Source organism: Moschus berezovskii, chromosome 22, assembly GCF_049115385.1.
Source record: "Moschus berezovskii isolate FMDL1 chromosome 22, NW_MosBer_1.0, whole genome shotgun sequence".
NCBI lineage: Eukaryota > Metazoa > Chordata > Mammalia > Artiodactyla > Moschidae > Moschus > Moschus berezovskii.
Genome location: NC_142481.1, coordinates 55252030 through 55276632, shown reverse-complemented (window position 1 = coordinate 55276632; position 24603 = coordinate 55252030). Strand labels below are relative to the sequence as shown.

The following is a 24603-nucleotide window of genomic DNA, read 5'->3' as shown; positions in this document are numbered from 1 at the left end:
TCAATAGATGCAGAAAAAGATTTTGACAAAATTCAGCACCCATTTTATGATTAAAATTCTTCAAAACATGGGCATAGAAGGAACCTACCTCAGCATAGTAAAGGCCATATATGATAAACCTACAAACTGGGGTTCCTCAGAACCTTAGTAGGCTTTGAGTGGTGTCCAGGGGGTTGTTTGGGAAAGTCACTGCTTGGGTAAGTGGGAAGCCTAGAGGGTGGGCTCTAAACTCCAGGATCCGGTCTTTGCACAGAGGAATACCGATCTTCACTGTTGGCTCTGAGTAAGATTTTTTTTTAAAATAAAAGTCCAACTATTTGTTCGTTTGATTTAGGTTTCTTTACGTTTCAAGGGGGGAAGGTTTTTTTTTGTGTGTGTGTATTTTTTAGACAATTGATATTGTCCCTGATATTTTCTTCCCTGGTTCTAACTTAGCAACTTCCTTGAACTTTACAGCTATTTGAGTGTGTTGCTAACATTGCTACTTTCCCTGGTGGCTCAGACAGTAAAGAATCTGCCTGCAATGCAGGAGACTCAGGCTCAATCCCTGGGTCAGGAAGATCCCCAGGAGAAGGGAATGGCAACCTGCTCCACTATTCTTACCTGGAGAATTCCATGGACAGAGGAGCCTGGCAGGCTACAGTCCAGGGGGGTCTTAAAGATTTGGACACGACTGAGTGACTAACACTTTCAACATTAAGCTGCTGGTTGCAAGGAAGGAAGGAAAGAAGGAAGGAAGAGAGGGAGGGAGGAGGGGAAAGGACACAGAGAGAGAGGTCTAAGATGGTTAAGAGCAATGAGTGTTGTATTTTAACTTTTATGAGCACCCCAAAATATTTCCAGGTTTTTTTGCTAAAGCAAACCAATCCTGAGAAAACACATTGGCAGCATTTCACCCTGATCTTTCTTCTGAACTTAGCCTTTACATTTTTGACCTCTGCGAAAGCTTTAATTTCCTCAGTCTGGTACTTCTGGAAGTCTCACATGCTCCTTTGCCTCATTCATTCAACAAATATTTACTGAAATGACTTATCATTGCCTTTTGCTTGACACAGTGACAAGGAAGTTTTTCTCTTCCTCTGTTCTCAACTTTGAGCTGCTCATTCATTCATAAGATTTTATTTTACATTTCACTAATATGCACACCATCTGTTATGGGCCCAGTGTCTGGCATGAAGTAAGAGCTCAATTAGTAAATGAGAAAATGCAAGGGTGCAAATGAACGGAAAATGGATGAATGAATGGACAGGTGATGAATTTATACCACGAGGATATCCATTCATACATCTTCAACTTGGCCTCTAAAACTTGTCTAAGCCTTTAAAAAAAAAGTTTGGTCATGCCACATGGCGTGTAGGATCCTAGTTCCCTGACCAGAGATCAAACCTGCACCACCTGTATTGCAAGAACAGAGTCTTAACCTCTAGACCACCAGGGAAGTCCTTAAGCTAAGACTTTGAACTGACTTTTCACATGTTTGGGTTTCCCTGGTGGCTCAGGCAGTAAAGAATATGTCTGCAACGCCGGAGACCTTGGTTTGACTCTTGGGTTGGGAAGATCCCTTGGAGAAGGGAATAGCTACCCACTCCAGTATCCTTGCCTGGAGAATTCCATGGACAGAGGAAACTGGTGGGATACAGTCCATGGGGTCACAAAGAGTCGGACATGACTGAGCGACTAACACTTTCACTTATCACATGTTTCCATTAGAGGAAAATTTTTGAGTATTAAATCACACATCTCATTCCTATTCTCACCACTAGACATGCAAAACCTTTACATCTAGCCTTCGTTATTTCCATTCCATTATTTTACCATCATCATCGAGTCAACATATCTGAAGCTAAACTTGCTACTAGCAACTCAAAAGTTTGCTCTCTTCTTTCTGTTCATCTCCTGGTCTTTAGGTTTCAGAGTTTCGAGCTTTCTTGGGTTTGTTTATCCCTGTGCCTTTCTCTCCTTTGCTCTCAGCCAGTCACCCACTGGAGCCTCTCACTTCATCCACCAGGAAGCATAGAGTCTTCCTTCATCACACCCAGCTCTGAGTCCTTATGTTTCAGGGAAAACCCAGCAGTAGGTTCATTTACAGGACTCAGAAATCGCCCAGGGTATTTTATAAAGTTGTTAGAACAATAGCATGAAATCAGAGCAGAGGGGAAGCATATGTTCCTGACAGTGCAGGCATTTGTAAGAAGACAGGAGCCGAAGATCTTAAACTACGCATACAGTTTACCTAATCGATGAGGAGCAGAGGAATTCAGCAGAGTTCTTTGCACTTTGCTGATGAGTGTTTTTCAGAACAATGGAAAAGATTTTAAGCAAGGAGAAAAGAAGCTCGACTGTAAGACAAGAATCAGAAACGTCATGGGATGTGTAAAAGACACTATATCGCCTACTACTAATCCACAGAAATTAACATCCAAGATGATGACAGCTTGACGATGAGTCTCTTGGCAAAGCTAATGTAGTAGTAATTTTGGAAAATGTACTTATCTGGGAGTACATGCTGGTCTCTTTCTCATTTTGAAGATGGAGGTATGGAGAGAGAGCCAGTCACAATAAGTGTTCTCCAAAGTTCTCCCAGGAGCTCCTGGCTGCCCTGACCCTTCAGGCTGTCTTGAGCCTGGCACCTTGGCCACCCTCTGCATGACAAGAATATCATGTAGATTTATCATGGAAGTTTGCATCAGCCAGGAGGGGCTAAGCTGGAACTGATAACTCTGTTCCATTTATTCAAGGTTGCATAGCAAGCAACCCCAAAGACAGTGTCTCAGGATACTGTGAATAGACAACTGGTCTGGTAGAGAATAATGATCTCTTAAATATGTCCACGCCTCATTCCCTGAACCTGAATTATGTGATCTGACCTAGCAAAAGGGACTTTGTAGGTATAATTGAGTTAAGGATCTGAAAGGCAGAGGTTATCCTGAGTTATCTAGGTGGGTCTGATGCGGTTACAAGGATCCTTATAAGAGGGAGGCAAGGGGGTCAGAGTCAAAGAGTGATTGGAAGATGGACAGTTGTAATCAATAGAACTGATGTTAAAATACTTAGAGCGGTGCCTGGCATTTAGTAGACATCTAATAGATGTTAATAATTATTAGGAAGCATCCATTAGGCATTATGGAGAAGGAAATGGCAACCTACTCCAGTATTCTTGCCTGGAAAATCCCATGGACAGAGGAATCTGGCAGGCTATAGTCCATGGGGTCAGAGTCAGACATGACTAAGGAATTAAACAACTATTAGGTTTTAGGCGTTTTGGGGATGCCATCAGATATATGATCCCAACAAAAGTATTGGTATCCTCCTTTTGCAGTTGTGAAAATCAAGTTTCAGAACAGTTATATAACCAGCCCTGCAGCTAGAACTGGAATTGAACTTTGGCCCCATGTTCTGATGCACCAAGTCAGTGCCTCTCCCACTGATTCAGGTGGGATCTTGTGTTAACATCATGTCAGAGACTTTTCCCAAAGGATCACCTCTGCCATGTTCCTCTGCCTATTAATCTGCAAGCTTTAGCCTCGCCCCATTCCCAGGTGTAAAGAGGGTCAGTATAACCACTCCTGTAGACAGGAAGTTCCAGGATTGGGGCAGGGCAGAAACATCGCTTCTTTAAAGACTTCTCCAGGGGATGCACACAAGAGTCAATCGCATCACGAATACACCCTTCCCTCCTACATCTCCCCCTCTCCAAAGAAAGCAACAAGAAACAGAAAGAACAAGAGAGGCAGCATGTAGCTATATAGGTAGAATCAGGTTTCAAAAAGGAGAGGAAGCCAGGAAGCTGAGTGGGGATAAACTGCATAGGTTTTGATCCTGTCTTTCCTACTGACAGTGGAGTGACCCAGGACAAAGTCCTGTATCCCTGAGTTTCAGCTTGTGCATTTTATAAAGGGGATAATAATGATTGTTCCTTCTTAGGGCCATGGTGAGATGGGATGAAATGACATGGATTTAAGCATCAGCCTTGAACCTGGCGGTAGCAGAGTGAGGGACTCAAAGGCCATCCACCATGAAGAGGCTGGCTCTGTGTCCCCTGTGGCTTTTTATCTTGCCCACTGCTGGCATCATCACGCCTGATCGTGACACTACATGGCATTTCATCCCGCTGCTTCCTATCACACACTATAGCTCCTGGAAGATAAGCCCAATAGGTCACTACTTCCAGATTTGACCACAACTTACCCAGGAGGACATTCCCTGACCCCCCACCCCCCGTCTGCCTACAACGCGGGAGACCGAGGTTCGACCCCTGGGTTAGAAAGATCCTCTGGAGAAGGAAATGGCACCCCACTCCAGTACTCTTGCCTGGAAAATCCCATGGACGGAGGATCGTGGTAGGTGACAGTCCATGGGGTCGCAAAGAGTCGGACACGACTGAATGACTTCACTACCTGGGAGGATATTCACCCTCCTGACCCGCCCCACCCCCCCGTAAGCAAGTTCGTTTCGAATAGGATAGCTCTTTAACCTAAATCCCGGCAAGGCAGTTTGATAAATATTTAACCAAGGATTGAAGGAAGTGAGAGATGACTCTCTGATTGATGGGACAAAGGGCAGGTGAAAAATCTTTATGTTTGAGAGGTCTGAAAGTCTTTTCTGGCCAGCTGTCCTCTTAAGAAATTGCAGAGCAAATACCTGTGTTGTGTTGCAAGCTGTGCTTGAGTGAGAACAGCGAAAAGCAAACCTTATAAAAATGACTCGGGCCTCAGGGATTTTGAGCCGGTTGTGCTCTGAACTGTGCCCTTGTATTACCAGCTGGGTGATCTGAGGGCAGGCCACCCCGCTTGTCTGTGGGTCCCTTTCGTCTTCTGTCATGACAGGGTGACACAGCACCTGAGTCTAAGACAGCATTGCCCAGCCTCCACATTATCGACATTTCCGGGGAGGCTCATTCTTTCTGTGGGGGGCTGTCTGATGCACTGTAGGATGTTCAGCAACACGTGTTCTTGATTCATTAGATGTAAGTAGTACCCCCCCACAGCGCTGAGAAATCTTCAGATATTACCACGTGTCCACTGGGGGTGGGGGTGGGGTGCAGAGTCACCCCCAGTTGAGAACTTCTGGTCTCAACTGTAGAGCTAAATGCACTGTGGGTTCTGAGTGCTTAGCACAGTTGCAGAAGGCCCGCTGGTAACAGGGATCTCTCCACTGAGAGACAGTAATGGTTGCTCAAGTCGACTGAAAAGATGCACAACTAGAATTGCGAGTTGAGTTTTATTGCGGGCAAATGAGGACTGAGGCCCAGAGGGCAGCACCTCAGACAGTTCTGAGAGACTGTTCCAAAAGAGGTAGTAGGGGAAGGCCGGTATATAAGATTTTGGTGAAGGGGGGAGTTCAATACCATTAACCATTCATTTACAAAAAGGTTTCTGCTAGTCAGGAGGATCTGATGTCACCATGAAGGGATTTATTGCTTTTCTAGATATCAGTTCAGTTCAGTCGCTCAGTCATGTCAAACCATTTGTGACCCCATGAATCACAGCACGCCAGGCCTCCCTGTCCATCACCAACTCCCGGACTTCACTCAAACTCATGTCCATTGAGTCGGTGATGCCGTCCAGGAATCTCATTCTCTGTCGTCCCCTTCTCCTCCCGCCCCCAACCTTTCCCAGCATCAGAGTCTTTTCCAGTGAGTCAACTCATCTCATGAGGTGGCCAAAGTATTGGAGTTTCAGCTTTAGCATCAGTCCTTCCAATGAACTCCCAGGACTGATCTCCTTTAGAATGGACTGGTTGGATCTCCTTACAGTCCAAAGGACTCTCAAGAGTCTTCTCCAGCACCACAGTTCAAAAGCATCAATTCTTTGGTGCTCAGCTTTCTTCACAGTCCAACTCTCACATCCATACATGACCACGGGAAAAACCATAGCCTTGACTAGATGGACCTTTGTTGGCAAAGGTCTCTGCTTTTAAATATACTATCTAGGTTGGTCATAACTTTCCTTCCAAGGAGTAAGCGTCTTTTAATTTCATGGCTGCAATCAGCATCTGCAGTGATTTTGGAGTCCCAAAAAGTAAAGTCTGACACTGTTTCCACTGTTTCCCCATCTATTTCCCATGAAGTGATGGGACCAGATGCCATGATCTTTGTTTCCTGAATGTTGAGCTTCAAACCAACCTTTTCACTCTCCTCTTTCACTTTCATCAAGAGGCTTTTGAGTTCCTCTTCACTTTCTGCCATAAGGGTGGTGTCATCTGCATATCTGAGGTTATTGATATTTCTCCCAGCAATCTTGAGTCCAGCTTGTGCTTCTTCCAGCCCAGCGTTTCTCATGATGTACTCTGAATATAAGTTAAACAAGCAGGGTGACAATATACAACCTTGATGTATTCCTTTTCCTATTTGGAACCAGTCTGTTGTTCCATGTCCAGTTCTAACTGTTGCTTCCTGGCCTCCATACAGGTTTCTCAAGAGGCAGGTCGGGTGGTTTGGTATTCCCATCTCTTTCAGAATTTTCCACAGTTTATTGTGATCCACATATGGGGAGATGCAAAGATTGAGGTTTTAAAATCTGTTCCTAAAACATCTATCTAAAGACCATCAGATTGCCTGGAGCACAAAGTGCCTTACTCCACCCTGAACTCCCTCAGGGGGTGTTAAAGGTCAACAGCTGCAACAGTGCAGGGCTCAGTCTCCACGGAGGCGGATGGTGAACGCCCTTGTTCAGTCATCTTGCAAGATCTTGGCAAGCTCCAATTTGTAGTTGACACCCATCACATCAAGCTGTTTAAAAATGTGTGAAAATTACTTTGTGCCAAAGTCAGTGGCCTCACAGAGAGTCTTACAAGTCTACAAATTATAGGTATCTGCATATCCAACCTTGAGTTCAGTTTGACTACTAAACCATGTGGTGGTTTAGTCACTAAGTCGTGTCCAACTCTTGTGACCCCAGGGACTGTAACCCACCAGGCAACTCTGCCCATGGGGTTTCCCAGGTGAGAATACTGCAGTGGGTTGCCATTTCCTTCTCCAGCGGATCTTCCAACCCAGGAATTGAACTCCGTGTCTCTTGTCCTGTAGGCAGATTCTTTACCAACTGAGCCACCAGGGAAGCCCTAGTTGGTAGAAATTGACTATGGGATCATGTCTGGATTTTTTTTTTTTCCCTTGCTGAACTAGCTGCCTTAAGGGAACCATCTGGCAAACCATTCAGCCAGTTTCATCCGCTCAGTGGTGTGAGAGGAAGCCACAGAGGAGATCTTCTTCCTTAAAACTAGCCAGGGCAAGCGCAGGACAATGGTGGAGAGAGGAGAGCAAGCGGAGTGAACGTCTTCCTGCTGAGTTTAATTAGATGCTGACTTACTTGACGTCATTCATTTCTAACATCTACAGGATGCAGAGACTAATTCCTTTTAGAACAAGAACACTCTAGCCCAGGACCTTCCAGCTGGTAAGCAGTGGAGTCAGGGTTGGTACCCAGGTCTGTTTTTTGACTCCAAATTCTGTGTTCCTCTCATCCTTTCAGACTACCAAACAAGGAGATACCAGGCAAAAATGGGGGGCAAAAACCCCAAAACAAACAGGAAAACCATAGACCCTAACTCTAGTGTGCTTAAGCAATGATGAGGACGTGTTAGCAGTTTAGGGCTGTTGCCTTCATCAGTGCTTTTCAAACACTGTGGACGGTGATCACCTGGTTGCTGCCGCTGTTCAATCGCTCAGTCATGTCTGACTCTGTGACCCCATGGATGCAGCACGCCAGGCTCCCCTGTCCTTCACTATCTCACCGAGTTTGCTCAAACTCATGTCTATTGAGTCAGTGATGCCATCCAACCATCTCGTCCTCTGTTGCCCCCTTCTCCATTTGCTTTTAATTTTTCTCAGCATCAGGGTCTTTCCCAATGAGTCTGCTCTTTTCATCGGGCGGCCTTGTTAAAATGCAGGATTTGACTGAATTGGTCTGAGAGGGCCTAAGAGTCTGTATTTCCATAACTAGTACGTAAGTGAATGCTACTGGTCCCTGGACCATTTTTTTTAAACTTTGGATGCATTAATATCAGCAAGAGGGCTACTTAAAAACAATGTTCAGTTCAGTTCAGTTCAGTCACTCAGTCGTGTCTGACTCTTTGCAACTCCATGAATCACAGCATGCCAGGCCTCCCTGTCCATCACCAACTCCTGGAGTTCACTCAAACTCACATCCATCAAGTCAGTGATGCCATCCAGCCATCTCATTCTCTGTTGTCCACTTCTCCTCCTGCCCCCAATCCCTCCCAGCATCAGAGTCTTTTCCAGTAAGTCAACTCTTCGCATGAGGTGGCCAAAGTATTGGAGTTTCAGCTTTAGCATCAGTCCTTCCAATGAACAACCAGGACTGATCTCCTTTAGAATGGACTAGTTGGATCTCCTTGTAGTCCAAGGGACTCTCAGGAGTCTTCTCCAACACCACAGTTCAAAAGTATTAATTCTTCGGCGCTCAGCTTTCTTCGCAGTCCAACTCTCACATCCATACATGACCAGTGGAAAAACCATAACCTTGACTAGATGGACTTTTGTTGGCAAAGTAATGTCTCTGCTTTTTACTATGCTATCTAGGTTGGTCATAACTTTCCTTCCAAGGAGTAAGTGTCTTTTTATTTCATGGCTGCAATCAGCATCTATAGTGATTTTGGAGCCCCCAAAAATAAAGTCTGACACTGTTTCCATTGTTTCCCCATCTATTTCCCATGAAGTGATGGGACCAGATGCCATGATCTTTGTTTTCTGAATGTTGAGCTTCAAGCTAAACTTTTCACTCTCCTCTTTCACTTTCATCAAGAGGCTTTTTAGTTCCTCCTCACTTTCTGCCATAAGGGTGGTGTCATCTGCATATTTGAGGTTATTGATATTTCCCCCAGCAGTCTTGATTCCAGCTTGTGCTTCTTCCAGCCCAGCGTTTCTCATGATGTAGTCTGCATATACATTAAATAAGCAGGGTGACAATATACAGCCATGATGTATTCCATTTCCTATTTGGAACCAGTCTGTTGTTCCATGTCCTTTTCTAACTGTTGCTTCCTGACCTGCATACAGGTTTCTCAAGAGGCAGGTCAGGTGGTCTGGTATTCCCATCTCTTGAAGAATTTTTCATAGTTTATTGTGATCGACACATTCAAAGGCTTTGTCATAGTCAATAAGGCAGAAGTAGATGTTTTTCTGGAATTCTCTTGCTTTTTCCATGATCCAGCGGATGTTGGCAATTTGATCTCTGGTTCCTTTGCCTTTTCTAAAACCAGATTGAACATCTGGAAGTTCACAGTTCACGTATTGCTGAAGCCTGGCTTGGAGAATTTTGAGCATGACTTTACCAGCGCGTGAGATGAGTGCAATTGTGCGGTAGTTTGAGCATTCTTTGGCATTGCCTTTCTTTGGGATTGGAATGAAGACTGACCTTTTCCAGTCCTGTGGCCACTGCTGAGTTTTCCAAATTTGCTGGCATACTGAGTGCAGCACTTTCACAGCATCATCTTTCAGGATTTGAAATAGCTCAACTAGAATTCCATCACCTCCACTAGCTTTGCTTGTAGTGATGCTTTCTAAGGCCCACTTGACTTCACATTCCAGGATGTCTGGCTCTAGGTGAGTGATCACACCATTGTGATTATCGGGGTTGTGAAGATATTTTTTGTATAGTTCTTCTGTGTATTCTTGCCACCTCTTCTTAATATCTTCTGCTTCTGTTAGGTCCATACCATTTCTGTCCTTTATTGAGCCCGTCTTTGCATGAAATGTTCCCTTGGTATCTCTAATTTTCTTGAAGAGATCTCTAGTCTTTCCTATTCTGTTGTTTTCCTCTATTTCTTTGCATTGGTCACTGAGGAAGGCTTTCTTCTCTTTCCTTGCTATTCTTTGGAACTCTGCATTCAGATGCTTATATCTTTCCTTTTCTCCTTTGCTTTCGGCTTCTCTTCTTTTCACAGCTATTTGTAAGCCTTCCCCAGACAGCCATTTTACTTTTTTGCATTTCTTTTCCATGGGGATGGTCTTGATCCCTGTCTCCTGTACAATGTCACGAACCTCCGTCCATAGTTCATCAGGCACTCTATCTATCAGATCTAGTCCCTTAAATCTATGTCTCACTTCCACTGTATAATCATAAGGGATTTGATTAGGAGTAGCCATCATGGTCAACAAAAGAGTCTGAAATGCAGTACTTGGATGCAATCTCAAAAACGACAGAATGATTTCTGTTCATTTCCCAGGCAAACCATTCAATATTACAGTAATCTTAGCCTATGCCCCAACCAGCAATGCTGAAGAAGCCAAAGGTGAACAGTTCTATGAAGACCTACAAGACCTTTTAGAACTAACACCCAAAAAAGATGTCCTTTTCATTATAGGGGACTGGAATGCAAAAGTAGGAAGAAACACCTGAGGTAACAGGCAAATTTGGCCTTGAAGTACAGAATGAAGCAGGGCAAAGGCTAATAGAGTTTTGCCAAGAGAACGCACTGGTCATAGCAAACACCCTCTTCCAACAACACAAGAGAAGACTCTACACATGGACATCACCAGATGGCCAAAGCTGAAATCAGATTGATTATATTCTTTGCAGCCAAAGATGGAGAAGCTCTATACAGTCAGCATAAACAAGACCGGGAGCTGACTGGCTCAGATCATGAACTCCTTATTGCCAAAATCAGACTGAACTTGAAGAAAGTAGGGAAAACCACTAGACCATTCAGATATGACCTAAATTAAATCCCTTATGATTATACATTGGAAGTGAGAAATAGATTTAAAAACAATGATAGGAAGCCAAAACTTCAATGAGGTAATATTTCACACACACTAGGATGATGTCATGAAAAATCAGAAAACAACACTTGATCTGCCAGGATGTGGAGGAACTGGAACTCTCCTGAATTGCTGGTGGGAATGTAACATAGTGCACTCTCTGTGGAAAACATTTGGCAGTTCCTCAATAAATTAAACATAGCGTTACAGTATGACTTAGCAATTCTACTCCTAAGTGTGTACTTAAGAGAACAGAAAACAGGTGTTCAAACAAAAACGTGTATACAGGTCCTTCATAGCATCTTTATTTACATTAGCTAGAGATGGAAAGAATCCAAATGCTCATCAGCCGATGAACTGATGAACGTGATGTGGCCTGTCCACACAGTGGAATATTATTAATCCACAAAAAGGAACAGAGTGCTGATACACTGAAGGGTGAACCTTGAGACGATTGTGCTAAGTGGCAGAGGCCAGCCACAAAAGGCCACATCTTGGGACAGTCCTATTTATGCGAAACGTCCAATACAGGCAAACCCATAGAGACAGAAAGCAGGTTAGTGGTTCTCAGGGCCTGGAGGGAAAAGGTGTGAGTGGTGACTACTTAATGGTTATGGGGTTTCCTTTTGGGGCGTTGAAAATACAGAACCAAATAGTGCTGTTGGTTGTGCAATATTGTAAACGTACTAAAAGCCACTGAATTGTACACCTTAAAAGGGTTAGATGGTGAATTTTACATTTTGTGTATTTTATCACAGTAAGAAAAAAATCCTGCTCTCACCCCCAGAATTTATGAGTCAGTGGGTCTGGAGTGGTATCCGAGGGCTTGCACTTCTAATAGACTCCCAGCTGCTGCCGCTGCTTCTCAATCACACTTTGAACAAGGTCTTAGATATTTCTTTTGATACTGAACAGTTTGTTGAATCCTCAGGGACTGGGGAGTTGCTATTAATCTGAACGAGGTAAGCAAACCTACCTCTCCTGGTTTGGTCTGTGTTCTTTTTTCTTTCCTTTTGGCTGCACTTTGTAGCATGCAGAACTTCCCCAACTAGGGGATCAAACCCACGTCCCCTGCAGTGGAAGCATGGACTCTTAACCACTGGACCGCCACGGAAGCCCTGGTCTGTGTTCTTGGGTTGGAAAGGTGCACTATAGCAATGAACTTTGTTCCTTTTTTGGGGGAGGGGGATGGAGGTGGGGATTCTTAGATCCCTGACCAGGGATTGAACCCTGGCCCTCAGCAGGGAAGCCCTAACCCCTGGACTGCCAGGGAATTCCCTGGACTTTGTTACTTGAATTGACTCACTTGACCTTGGAGGAAGCAGAAACCAGCTGGGAGCCCTCACTTCTTTCTTCTGAGACAAGGTCATGAGAGTACTGTCTTGGGAAGATACTAGAGAATGAGAACGCTGCTGTGGATATGGGACCCTGGTACCCCTATAAATGTGTCCTGCGCCTGGTCCCAAATTGCAGAGAAGAGTTTCCCCGACACCAACAAGCAATGCTCAGACACCAGCAGGGTGCCTACAATGCAACTCAATTCTGACACGCTCTACCTGGATATAGCATCAGGTCCCGGGTTGAGGGCTCAGTCCTATAGGACTGTCCCCCCAAACATCCCCCCATCCCCACTTTGGATTCATTTCTAACGTCTGCAGGTTGCAGAGACTAATTCCTCTTAGATCAAGCTCATTCTAGCCCAGGATCATCCAGCTGGTGAGCAATGGAATGAGGGTGGGAACCTAGGTCTTTTACTCTAAATTCTCAGTCTTCCAGGCTACCAAACAAGGACACATCAGGCAAACACGTGGGCAAACAAACAAACAGTGGATGCTGGTCACAAGCCCAGGTTATCATCTGTGCTTCTGATCGATGGGCTGTAGGACAGAGGTACCAACTACTCCGTTGCTGGGATTGATTAATTTGCTAGAGCAGCTCAACTCACTGGATTACTGGTTTATTACAAAGGATATTAAAGGATACAGATCAAGAGCCAGATGAAGAGCTACACAGGGCAAGGCGTGGGGAGAGGGTGAGATGTTTCCATGCTTTCTGAAAGCCAGTCTCCATGTGGTCACTGACCTGGAAGCTCTCCCAACCCCCTCCTTTGGGGCTTTCTTGAGGCTTTGCTAGAGCACGTGATTGACTACATCGTTAGCCATTGATGATTGATCTCAATCTCCCCTCTCCCCTCACTGGAGATGGAAGTGGGGGTAAAACTGAAAGTTCTAACCCTCTAATCACAAGGTTGAATCCAGTGGCAACCAGCCCCATCCTTAGGAGAGGATTTTGTTGGTTGCCTCTTTAACAGGACAAAAGTCCCCTTTATCCTTTGCAGCTCCTATCCCTTAGGGCAGGGGTCCCCAACATCCAGCCCTGAGACTAGTACCTTCTGTCAGGTTAGTGGCAGGGTTAGATCAGAAATAAAGTGCACAATAAACGTATGTGCTTGAATCATCCTGAAATCATCCCCACCCCCCACCTCCTGTCCATGGAAAACTCATCTTTCATGAAATCAGTCCCTGGTGCCAAAAAGGCCAGGGACCACTGCCTTAGGAAACTCCCAGGGCTTTAGAAGCCCAGTGCCAGAAACAACGACCGTGACCAAATACATATTTATTATAAATCAAAATATCACACCCTAACTATACAGCCTCAGGCTGAAACGTTTCAGCCATTCCGCCCTGTGTTATAGGACATCCGCTTGGGAAGCTGTATGTGAACTTTCTGTCAGGAAAAAGATCTCCTGGTAGATGTGGATCGTTGTGCATACAAGGAGCCTTTGAGGCCCTGTGCTTCCTCGGAAGACTCCAAGAGCACTTGACTGCTAGAACTGAGAGAAAGGTTATTAACCTGTTGCTTGTCCGGCACCAAATGAGTCAGGCAAAGATTAGGACTGAGCCCCACCTTAGGGGATTGGGGGGGTGTGGATCGGGGGAAAGCCTCACAGTTCTGTAAGCTGCAGGATTGGAACTCCAAGGTTCCCTCTACACCATGAAGTCCAAGACAAGGAACCCCAGACTGATGACAAACGTGAATGCTGAGTTCGTTCTTGCCAGACCACAGAGTCACTGAGTAGTTCCGGAGGCAGAAAGACTGGGTAGGGGAGACTGGTAGGTTTAGAAGGGGGTGGGACACTGCATTCATGGCGGCTCCACCAGGTGGAGGTAGATGGTTTGCAGTTGTGAAGGATGGAAAGAGTCCCTGGGGCTTCCCTGGTGGCTCAGTGGTAAAGATTCCGCCTGCCGACGCAGGGGATGAGGGTTCCATCCCTGGGTCGGGAAGATCCCCTGAAGGAGGAAAGGGCAACCACTCCAGTATTCTTGCCTGGGAAATCCCATAGACAGAGGAGCCTGGCGGGCTACAGTCCATGGGGTTGCAAAACGTTAGACATGACTGAGCGACTAAGCAACAGCAGCAGCAGCAGAATGGTCCATGGGTGTGTGTGCAGTGGTTAAACAAGCCCCATTGTTGCCTGGGTGCGCCATTAAGGTGCTTAATAACAGGCCACCCCATATTCTGGGGTGTTTACCAGAGCTGGCTACTTAGAGTCGATTGATAAGAACCCCAGCATTCAATTTTAATATCTCCTAAGCAAGTATCCCTCTAAGGGCAGAGTTTTGCTTTTGCATTAGTCAAGTCTGTGATGGGGGTGCGTGTGGGATGGAGTGACGAGCAAGTACACTGTCACTTTAAATTTGCTTGCAGCCTCAGCAGAAATGTTTCACACTCTGGTGTGCTTAGGGAGCTCATCTTTTACATTTCAGATTAGCCAGACCTTGATTTGGGGGCCTCGTATTTGTTGTTATTTAGTCGCTAAGTCATGTCTAACTCTTTTGCAACCCTATGGACTGTAGCCTGCCAGGCTCCTCTGTCCATGGGATTCTCCAGGCAAGAATACTGGAGCGGATTGCCATTTCCTTCTCCAGGAGATCTTCCCGACCCAGGGATTGAACCCACATCTCCTGCATTGGCAGGCGGATTCTTTACCACTGAGCTACCAGGGAAATCCAGGGGCCTCCCATGACAAGCTTAAAAAAAAATTTTTTTTAGCTTCTCAGGAAGCTGCAAGGAAATGTACAGGGAAGTCCTGTTGGCCCTTCACTCAGCCTTCCCTAAAGATAACATTTTGCGTAATTATAGTGTGACATCAAAACCATTGGTACCATGCACAGAACTTATTCAGACTTCGCCAGTTTTATCTGCACCCATTTATGTGTGTGCACAGAACTTACTCCGACTTCGCCTGTTTTAGTTGTACCCATTTATGTGTGTGTGTATAATTCTGTGCAGTTTCATCATATGCATAGCTTTCTAAAACCACCAACACAATCAAAATACAGAATGTTTCAGCACAAGGATCCCCTGAGCTATCCCTTTCAAGACCACATCCACACCCTCACCCCAGCTTCTGGCAACCACGAATCCATTCTCCATCTGTATAATTTTATTTCAAGAATGCAATATAAATGGAATCATACAGAATGCAACCTTTTGAGATATGCTTTCAGTCAACATAATTTAAGGGAAATATATCTTGACAAAGGCATATACAGCTCTGCTGCTGCTGCTAAGTCGCTTCAGTCGTGTCCGACTCTGTGTGACCCCATAGACGGCAGCCCACCAGGCTCCCCCGTCCCTGGGATTCTCCAGGCAAGAACACTGGAGCGGGTTGCCATTTCCTTCTCCAATGCATGAAAGTGAAAAATGAAAGTGAAGTCGCTCAGTCGTGTCTGACTCTTAGCGACCCCATGGACTGCAGCCCACCAGGTTCCTCCGCCCATGGGATTTTCCAGGCAAGAGTATTGGAGTGGGGTGCCATTGTCTTCTCCGATATACAGCTCAAGACCAATCAAAACCAAACATGTAAACAAGAAACATTTTCTTCCTGCATAGCCTTAGATTAAATTTCAGACTCTTGAAACACAACATACCTTACCCCTGCCCTCCCCCTTCCTCCACCCACATCTCTGAGACTTAGATCAAAGATAAGACAGCAATGCCAGGTCACTATCCAACTTCTGAGTTACAACTTCTACAACCGAAACATAGACCTCAGTTTTCCCAGGTCCCAAGCTGTATTAACATTTACATGTCCAGAAGACAGAAACAAATGGAAAACATTCAGAGATGTTCTTGAGAAGCATTTAACAACCAAAGGAGCTTTTAAACAATCCAGTGCCTGGGCAAATAACAGGAAGGTCTATTAGGGAGCCTGTTTTGTACCAAACACTCACTCAGCTTTCACAACCATCCTGTGACACATGTACTGTCCTTATTCTTAATTTACAGATCGAAAGACAGGTGCATAAACATGAACTGGTTTTCCTAACTTTAACTGGCTTTGAACACAGGCCCAGTTGGCTCCAGAAGCCAGCCCTTAATTGCTGCCCTCTGCTAAGCTGCCTTCCAGCTGGCCTCATCTCTAAAAACTATGAAGAAATTACAAGTCTAACTGTCCAAACTGGATTGAAAGTTTGAATAAGTTTCTTTAGCTTCTTTGGCCCTTCTCACAGGTCAAAGGAAGGAATTGGATTTTGAACTCTTAATCACTTCAATAAGAAGCAGCTTAAATATGTGGCAAGCAGGAATCAGAGTTTAATATTTGATGCCAGATTCTATATTGAAATTGCATCAGTTAAGCCTCAGGACTCTTTCTTTTAAGTGACAGGGCCAAACCTCAAAGGAACTTAAAGAAGGAAGCAGGAGTTTATGAGCTCACTGACTGGTTGCAAACAAGCTTCAGGGTCATCATAACTCTTTCTACAGCTCCATCTCCATTTCAGTCCACAACCCTCCACCTCTAGCTTTCTGAACTCGCTTGTCACTACTTTCTTTTGCTTACCTTCTGTGAGGTGGTGACAAAAACGGCCCCGGGAGTTCTGATGTTTCACCATTATCATACGTAGGTATCCAGGAATAAACGATAAAGCTATCTCCCGTCCACAGTCTATGTCAGGACTCTGCTCAGTTGAGGTCACATTCATAGCCCCAACCCAGTCTTCATGGCCAGGGGATGCAAGATCATGGTTGGCCAGTTGGCCGCTCATAATGATGAGAGTACCCCTGACTGACGGCCTTCCTGCAAAGACAGAGGGGTAAAGCGAGAGTGTTTCCCAAAAGGAAGTTGTGTGAGCCAGATCAAAGATTTATTTTTAAAATTTTTTTTTGGCTGCACCGCCTGGCATGTGAGATCTTAGGTTCCCCACCAGGGGTCAAACCTGAACCCTCTGCACTGGAAGCATGGGGTCTTAACAGCTGGATCATCGGGGAAGTCCTGGACCAGAGCTTTAATAATCACGTAAGAAGAATAACGCTGACTGATATTAGCTCTTCTAGGTGTCTCCTCAATGCCTGTGTTCCCTGCCCCCAGTTTTACTGGGCTGCGATTTTCTTCCCAGGAGCAAGCATGTTTTCATTTCGTGGCTGCAGTCTCTGTCCACAGTAATTGGGTTCTCTTTTCTCCCAACTGTCTCTCCAGCATTTATTACTTAGAGTCTTTTTGATGATGGCCATTCTGATGGGTCACACCCTCACAGAAATGTCCCACAGTTCCCTGTGATGTCTGTTACTCCTTGTGGCAATGTGTTAAGCCCAAATACAAGTACGGTAATGGAGTGAACACTGCCCATTCTACCCTTCCTTCCCCCAACATGTCCACCCAGGACCTCAGAATGTAGGTTGGCCAAACCGGAAGGTCAGAGGTTGGGCAGATGCTCTTTATTACATTAGCTTAATTGTTGGGAGAGACTGAATCTTACACTTGGTTTGTCATTGGACCAGCTGTGATGGAACAGCCATGGAAAGCAGAAGCAAAGGAAGCCAGACAACAGCGTGGCCAGGAATACGTGCTCACCTGGGTGCCGGGGGCCCTTGCCTTCCTTTGTCTGTCTTAGGCATCGCTGATACCAGCTCCTGGCATGCAGTAGGTGCCATCTAAAAATTTAGTGGATGAACAAATAAAAACTTCAGACCTGATTTTTTTCCCCCTCTCATTGTTCCCTAGGAGGGGTTCCAATGCAGAAGATGGCAGCCTATGGCTCATCCAAGGCAGCTCTGATCATGTTTTCATCAATCCTGCGACAAGAGCTATCCAAATGGGGAGTTAAAGTCTCTGTCATCCAGCCCGGAGGCTTCAAAACAAGTAGGTGTCTGAGCCCAAGAGCCCTGAAGTGTTCATTCTGGAAGAGATTCTGACAGAGGTTCTGTTCTGGCAGAGGTTCTGTTCTGAAAGAGGTCAAATCAAACCCATCAGCAGTGGACCAAAATGGGGTTGGGACGGGTGGGCCTTTTTAAGTGTGTATGTGTGCTCAGTTGCTTCAGTTGTGTCCGACTCTGCGACCCTGTGGACTGTAGCCCGCTAGGCCCCTCTGTCCATGCCCTCTGTCCATGGGATTCCACAGGCAAGAACACTGGAGTGGGTTGCCATGCTCTCCTCCAGGAAATCTTCCTGACCCAGGGATCGAACCCCCGTCTCTTACTTCTCTTGCATTGGCAGGCGGGTTCTTTACCACTAGCGCCACCTGGGAAGCCCCTCTTTCAAGCGCTGATGGCCAAGTGCCTGGCTTTGAAATGTATAGTTGCTCCCCTGCCTCCTCACACCAGTGAATTATATTGATGTAATGTATGTTTTCAAACACCACCTCGTCTCCTCTGGAGGATATGGATATGATCTGTCTCCTTCTACCCCGGGAGGAGATGGCTGTCCTTTCTTCTCCTCTTGCTGAATTTCTGGACTCTAGGGAGAGGCAGATGACCCCCCTGTGGCTCAGTCCTTAGTTCTGGGCCATCAAACACTTAATTGGTGATTTAAGCGAAGATGTAAAAGAGCATGTCTAATAAAAAAACCACACACTGGGAGAGGGATGCCTACCACGCTAAAGAACAAACCCTAGAGGTTTGAATATTAACTCAAATGCACCAGATGTAAATCGGAAAGAAAAGCAGAACTTTGTCTTGAAGTATTTGGCAGCCAGGAGTCTCCCAGAGCTGTCCAGGAGGAGCCAGGAGATGGTGAAAGGGTTCATCTGGGATGGAAACCTGGGGAAAGACGCCTAGCCCATCCTGGTTGATAGGTGGGACCAGAAGAGTAGGAGTGGAGGGGAGGCGAGGTCTGAGGGGGCGGTTTCCAGCTTGGGGACTCTGGGTGGGGAGAAGAATTGAGGGGAGTTGATGGAGAAGGAAACGATGCCAGATGTGGCAGCCTGAGAGGCAGAACGAGGGAAGCTGCCTGGCAGCTAGAGGGAAAGGGGAGAGTGATGAACTGGCAGGGGATCAAGGGCTTGGTGACAGCCAACGTAGTCTTCTAACAGAGATGCGGGACGCACTGTGGGCCAGACAGCAGCCCTGCAATTAACTGACTGTTTCAAGGACCCAGTGAAATTGTCATCGCTAGCATTTGGGGGCAGCTGCTCTTATCAGGCAGTAGCCATTTTCCATACACTCCTTCTTGATGCTGTTGATCTTATGTTTTAAATTGAGAAATATATCACATATGCACAGTTTAGTGAATTGTTATAGAAAATCACGCACTAAACATCCAGATCGAAAAACAAAACATCTCCAGCTCCCAGAAGCCCCCATACGGTCCTCTCCACTTTTGGCTCTCCCCTCCCTGCAACATTTAACTTCCTGTACTGTTTCTAATGGTCGTTTATTTGCTGTTCTTGACAGTGCTCCATGCATGCAGGCATCCTCAAACAATAGTTTGGCTTTATTGGTTTTTGAGCTTTGAATGGAATCAACATGTATGTAATCATTTGTGTCTGTCTTTTTTCACTTTTCCTACGACACATACCCAGGAATGGGATGACTGGATCATAGATTTTCATTATCTTCAACTTTACTGGATAATTCTAAATTGTTCCCTTAATTATCATTCCAATTTTACTCCCATCCTTTCTGTATATATCTTAATTTACATCACAGCCCTGAGGGGTAGATTTAATTGACATCATTCACCAGGCGAGGACACTGCAGTAGGGTGGGTAGCAGATATTCCAGCATGGACGTCTATGACACCACAATGGTGGGGAATTGGAAATCAGATCCCTTGGTGTAGTGCCTGGTTCTTTTACATCATAAACTAAGCTGCTCTCAATTTAAAGCTGACATTTGGGGACTTCCCTGGCAGCCCAGTAGGTTTTCCTGATAGCTCAGAATCCGCCTGAAATGCAGGAGACCCTGGTTTGTTTCCTGGGTCAGGAAGATCTGTTCGAGAAGGGATAGGCTACCCACTCCAGTGTTCTTGGGCTTCCCTCATGGCTCAGCTGGTAAAGAATCCGTCTGCAATGTGGGAGATCTGGGTTCAATTCCTGGGTTGGGAAAATCCTCTGGAGAGGGAAAGGCTACCAACTCCAGTATTCTGGCCTGGAGAATTCCATGCACTGTATAGTTGGACACAACTGAGCAACTTTCACTTCACTTCACTGGCAGTCCAGTGGTTAGGACTCCATGCTTCCACTGAGGGGGTTGGGGTTCAATCCCTGATCACGGGGAAGATCCCACCGCATGCCACACAGTGGGGCCAAAAAGAATAAGTAAAATGAAAAATAAAGCTGATATTTGCTGGGCTCTCTAAAGGCAAGAGGCCAGATGGTAGAGGGCTGAGGACTTACGTTTGGAAAATGACATTTGAATTGGGAGATGAGAAAAAGAATCTTTAGGGACACAGAATTTCTGAAGACATTCAAGGAGACATCAGATTTTTGGGGTCCATTGCAATAAAAATAGCTAAAACATTTTGCACTCCAAGCACATTTTAAGATTTTATGTGATCCCCTGGAGAAGGAAATGACAACCCACTCCGGTATTCTTGCCTGGGAAATCCCACGGATGGAGGAGCCTGGTGGGTTACACTACATGAGGGTCACAAAGATTCGACACGACAAAGCAACTGAGCACACATGAGGTAGGCATCATAACAGTACCATTTCGTAGGTAGAAAACTGAGGCTCAGAGGAATTAGGGAATTTCTCAAGCCACAGAGCTGAGAAGAGGTAGTGTTTGGATTTGGAACCAGGTCATCTTAACAGTTTTATTGTGTATGGTCTCAAAATGGCAGGGGATGGGCAACTGTATGTCAGAAGAGGCAGATGAAGTTTGATCAAAGACTGGTGGCTTTGTCATCAATAAACATAGCTTTGGGGATTGTGGACAGGGCAGGTGCAAGAGTGATTAGAATGTCCATGAGATGTTCAGGGTGGGAGGAAGTGGAGAGAGAAAGAAAGCCCCTAGTCTGTGAGAGCAGAGAAGGCAATGGCACCCCACTCCAGTATTCTTGCCTGGAAAATCCCGTGGACGGAGGAGCCTGGTGGGCTGCAGTCCATGGGGTCGCGAAGAGTCGGACATGACCGAGCGACTTCACTTTTCACTTTCATGCATTGGAGAAGGAAATGGCAACCCACTCCAGTGTTCTTGCCTGGAGAATCCCAGGGATGGGGAAGCCTGGTGGGCTGCTGTCTGTGGTCTATGGGGTCGCACAGAGTCAGACACGACTGAAGTGATTTAGCAGCAGCAGCAACAGGCTGTGAGAGCAGAGACTAGGAAAGAAGCAGCTGGAGGAACCATAGTTCATGCAAACATGTTTTCCAAGTCAAAGAAGCCCCCGGAGTGGTGGAGTGGTAACTGTCAGGGTAATCATTTCTTTAAGTATGGGTGTCATGCCTTCATGAAAAGAAATGAGCAGTTGAAACCTTATTTGCATTTCCTTGAGTATAACTGGATTAGCCAAGCTCCCTCACTGTTCTGATATCCAGGAGTCACCCAGGCTGGCAAACAAGATTCACCCCCACAGCAACCCCTGTGCAATCACACACTTTGTTGGAGGGAGTGTGGGTTGCTACATTTCTGGAAAGTAATCTGGCAGTAGCTATTAAAATTCAAAATATATCTGTTTTTTGACCAGATTGTCACCCTTTGGGGACAGTAGCCTAAAGAAGTAAAGGGTGAAAAACAAAAGGATATATTGTGCAAGGTTGTTGATGGCAGCACTGTCTGAGATGGGAAACCTAGGAACAACTGGGTCGTCCTTTGATTGAGAAGCAGTGACTGAAAACTGCTCGGTGGAAAATTCTGCAGCTCTGCTTTAAACCTCGAGCCACTGACCAGGAGGCAGGTCTGTGAGTTATTACTAAGCAAGCAAACCAAAAACAAAACCTGCAAACAAACAAAAAACGCATATAGTATGATCCTTTCTGTGTTTTGTTTGTGAAAACACAAATGAAATGAAATTAAGCTGAAGTCAAACATACATGTATATGTTTATGAAGTAGGAAGGACTGTAAAATGACACACCAAACTGTGTGACCTCAGAGGAGATTAATTTTTAAAAAATATGCATCTCCTTATTATTCATTATTTATACAATAAGCAGACATTGCTGCTATATTTTAAAGTAAATATATAGATATTATTGGGCTTCCCTGGTAGCTCAGCTGGTAAAGAACCCGTCTGCAATGCAGGAGACCCTGGTTTGATTCCTGGGTCAGGAAGATCCCCTAGAGAATGGGTAGGTTACCCACTCCAGTATTCTTGGGCTTCCTTGGTGGTTCAGATGGTAAAGAGTCAGCCTGTAATGAGGGAGACCTGGGTTCCATCCTGGGTTGGGAAGATCCCCTGGAGGAGGGCATGACAACCCACTCTAGTATTCTTGCCTGGAGAATTCCATGGACAGGGGAGCCTGGTGGGCTATTCTCCATGGGGTCACAAAGAGTTGGACATGACTGAGTGACGAAGCACAGCACAGCACATAGACATTATTAAATCTTCTATAATAAGCAAGAATTTACTTCTATATTAAATTATGGTTATATATTTAATCACATATCATTATGTGTTAAATTTTAATGTATTGTTTAAAATGAAAATTATATTTATTAACTAGATAAAATCATGTTCAAAATTATTTATTTTTTAACTCTTTTTTCTTTTTTGGCTGCAAGGCTTTTGTGACCTTCCCTGACCAAGGATTTAACCTGGGCAATGGCAGTGGAAACCCGGAATTCCAACCATTAGGCTACCAGGGAATTCCCAATGATATATATTTAACTTTATACACAGGCATTACTGCTATATTTTAAAAGTGGACAGAGGGGCCTGGCGGGCCGCAATCCATAGGATTGCAAAGAGTCGGACACAACTGAGGCGACTTGGCACATTGGCATAGATAATATATAAATTATATTTTATATTGTATATAATAGTCATGAAAAGATATGTACTAGAATGTTTATGACAGCACTATTTGTAAGAGCCTCAAATTGAAAACAACCCCAATGGCCATCGTAGTATAACAGATCAATAATTTATGATGTGTTTACAGATGGAAAGCTATTGACTATGCAACACATGTACCCATGTGTGCGTGCGTCTAAAGTCAGGCAAAACTCTATTCTGTTCATTGGGACAGTTGCTCCTGGGAAAGCAGCCTTAGGTGGTTTTTCCTTTTCTTGGTCTGTTTACATGAGCTGTTCAGTTTGTGGAAACTTAGTCCTCTGTGCCCTGTCCTGTATGCCTGTTTAAAAGAATAGAATTGCCATTATAAAGCACATACTTCAGGACTTCTCTGGAGGTCTGGTGGTTAGGACTTCACTTTCCAATGCAGGGGGTGTGGGTTCAATCCCTGGTCAGGGAGCTAAGATTTCACATTCCTCTCTGACCAAAAAAAAAAAAACCAGAACATAAACAACAGAAACAATACTGTAACAAATTCAGTAGAGACTTAAAAAATGACCCACATCCAAAAACGTTAAAAAAAATAAAAAAGCAAAGCACTTACTCTCAAAGGCATTTGGGAATGTCCTTCCCAACAGAAGCCAATTCACAAGAGCCTTCTTCCTAATTAGGGGTAGGATATGCCTGTTCTGGCCTTCCCAGCATCTGAGCCTCTCTTTTTTTCCTCGCATCTCAGACATCTCAGGCACGAGTCAAATGTGGGAGAAGCTGGAGAGAACTGTCCTGGACAACCTCTCCCCTGAAGTGCGAGAGGACTACGGCCAGGACTATATCCTTAGCGAACGCAGTCTTCTCAGTTTAATGAAAACCTGCACTGATCCGGACATCTCCCCGGTGCTCCTGGACGTTCGGCATGCCATCTCTGCTCACAGCCCCTTTGCATTTTATGCGCCGGGGAAATTGTCTTATCCGTGGCTCTGTCTTGCTTCCTTCAGCCCTACTGGCATATTTGATTATCTTAGCAGAAAAATATATACCGATGGTAAGAAGATGCCCAGAGTGTTAAGCAGATCTAACTGGGAGAATGAAGCTATGTAGGCAAATCAGTGGGAAATGTTAAGCGTCTTGGAATAAAAAGGAATCTCAAACTTCTCATTAAAGTTGTGGTTTCCTACCTTGCAGCCCCTGTGAATTCTGTTGGTTGAATAGGGAGACAGGAGGGAAGAGGGCAGGGCACAACTTTTAGAAGAATGACAGCGCCATTGAGCATATGACAAAAAAAACTGGTTAGAACCAACTAGGCCCACGTTGCTGGGAGATTCAACTCCCAGTGGATCGAGCCTCATCAGATGTTCATTGTAATGTATTAGTTAAATGACACACTCACAGGGGCCAGGACAGTTCTGAAGCCGACCATAAAAGGCCAGAAAGCGGGCAGTGCTCCAATTCCTGAAAATCCTTACCCCTTCCCTGAAACAGCTGGAGTGACACTCCCACTCACCTGTTAGCTTATGAAATCACCCAACCCATAAAAACTGACTGCCCCATATTTCAGGGCTGCTCTCCAAGCCTTTTGAGATGGCCCACGCTCGGTCTGTGGAGTGTATATCTTTCTCAGTAAATCTACTTTTTACCTCTCACTCTTCTGCGATTAGACATAAAGAACCTGAGCTTCATTAAGTCCTGAGACCAAGTGGGTGATTTCA

The 24603-nt window shown here is 45.2% G+C and overlaps 1 protein-coding gene across 2 annotated transcripts in view; it reads left to right on the top strand.

The window, feature by feature from the left end:
• Positions 1-24068, top strand: part of HSD17B2 (hydroxysteroid 17-beta dehydrogenase 2) — an 88233-nt gene extending 64165 nt beyond the window's left edge. For both annotated transcript variants that reach the window (XM_055413058.2, XM_088830772.1), the window contains exons 4-5: positions 17730-17867; positions 23634-24068. In XM_055413058.2, the coding sequence (XP_055269033.2) occupies positions 17730-17867; positions 23634-23995 (500 nt within the window). In that variant the 3' untranslated portion in view covers positions 23996-24068. The remainder of the gene's footprint in view (positions 1-17729; positions 17868-23633) is intronic.
• Positions 24069-24603: the final 535 nt, after the last annotated feature.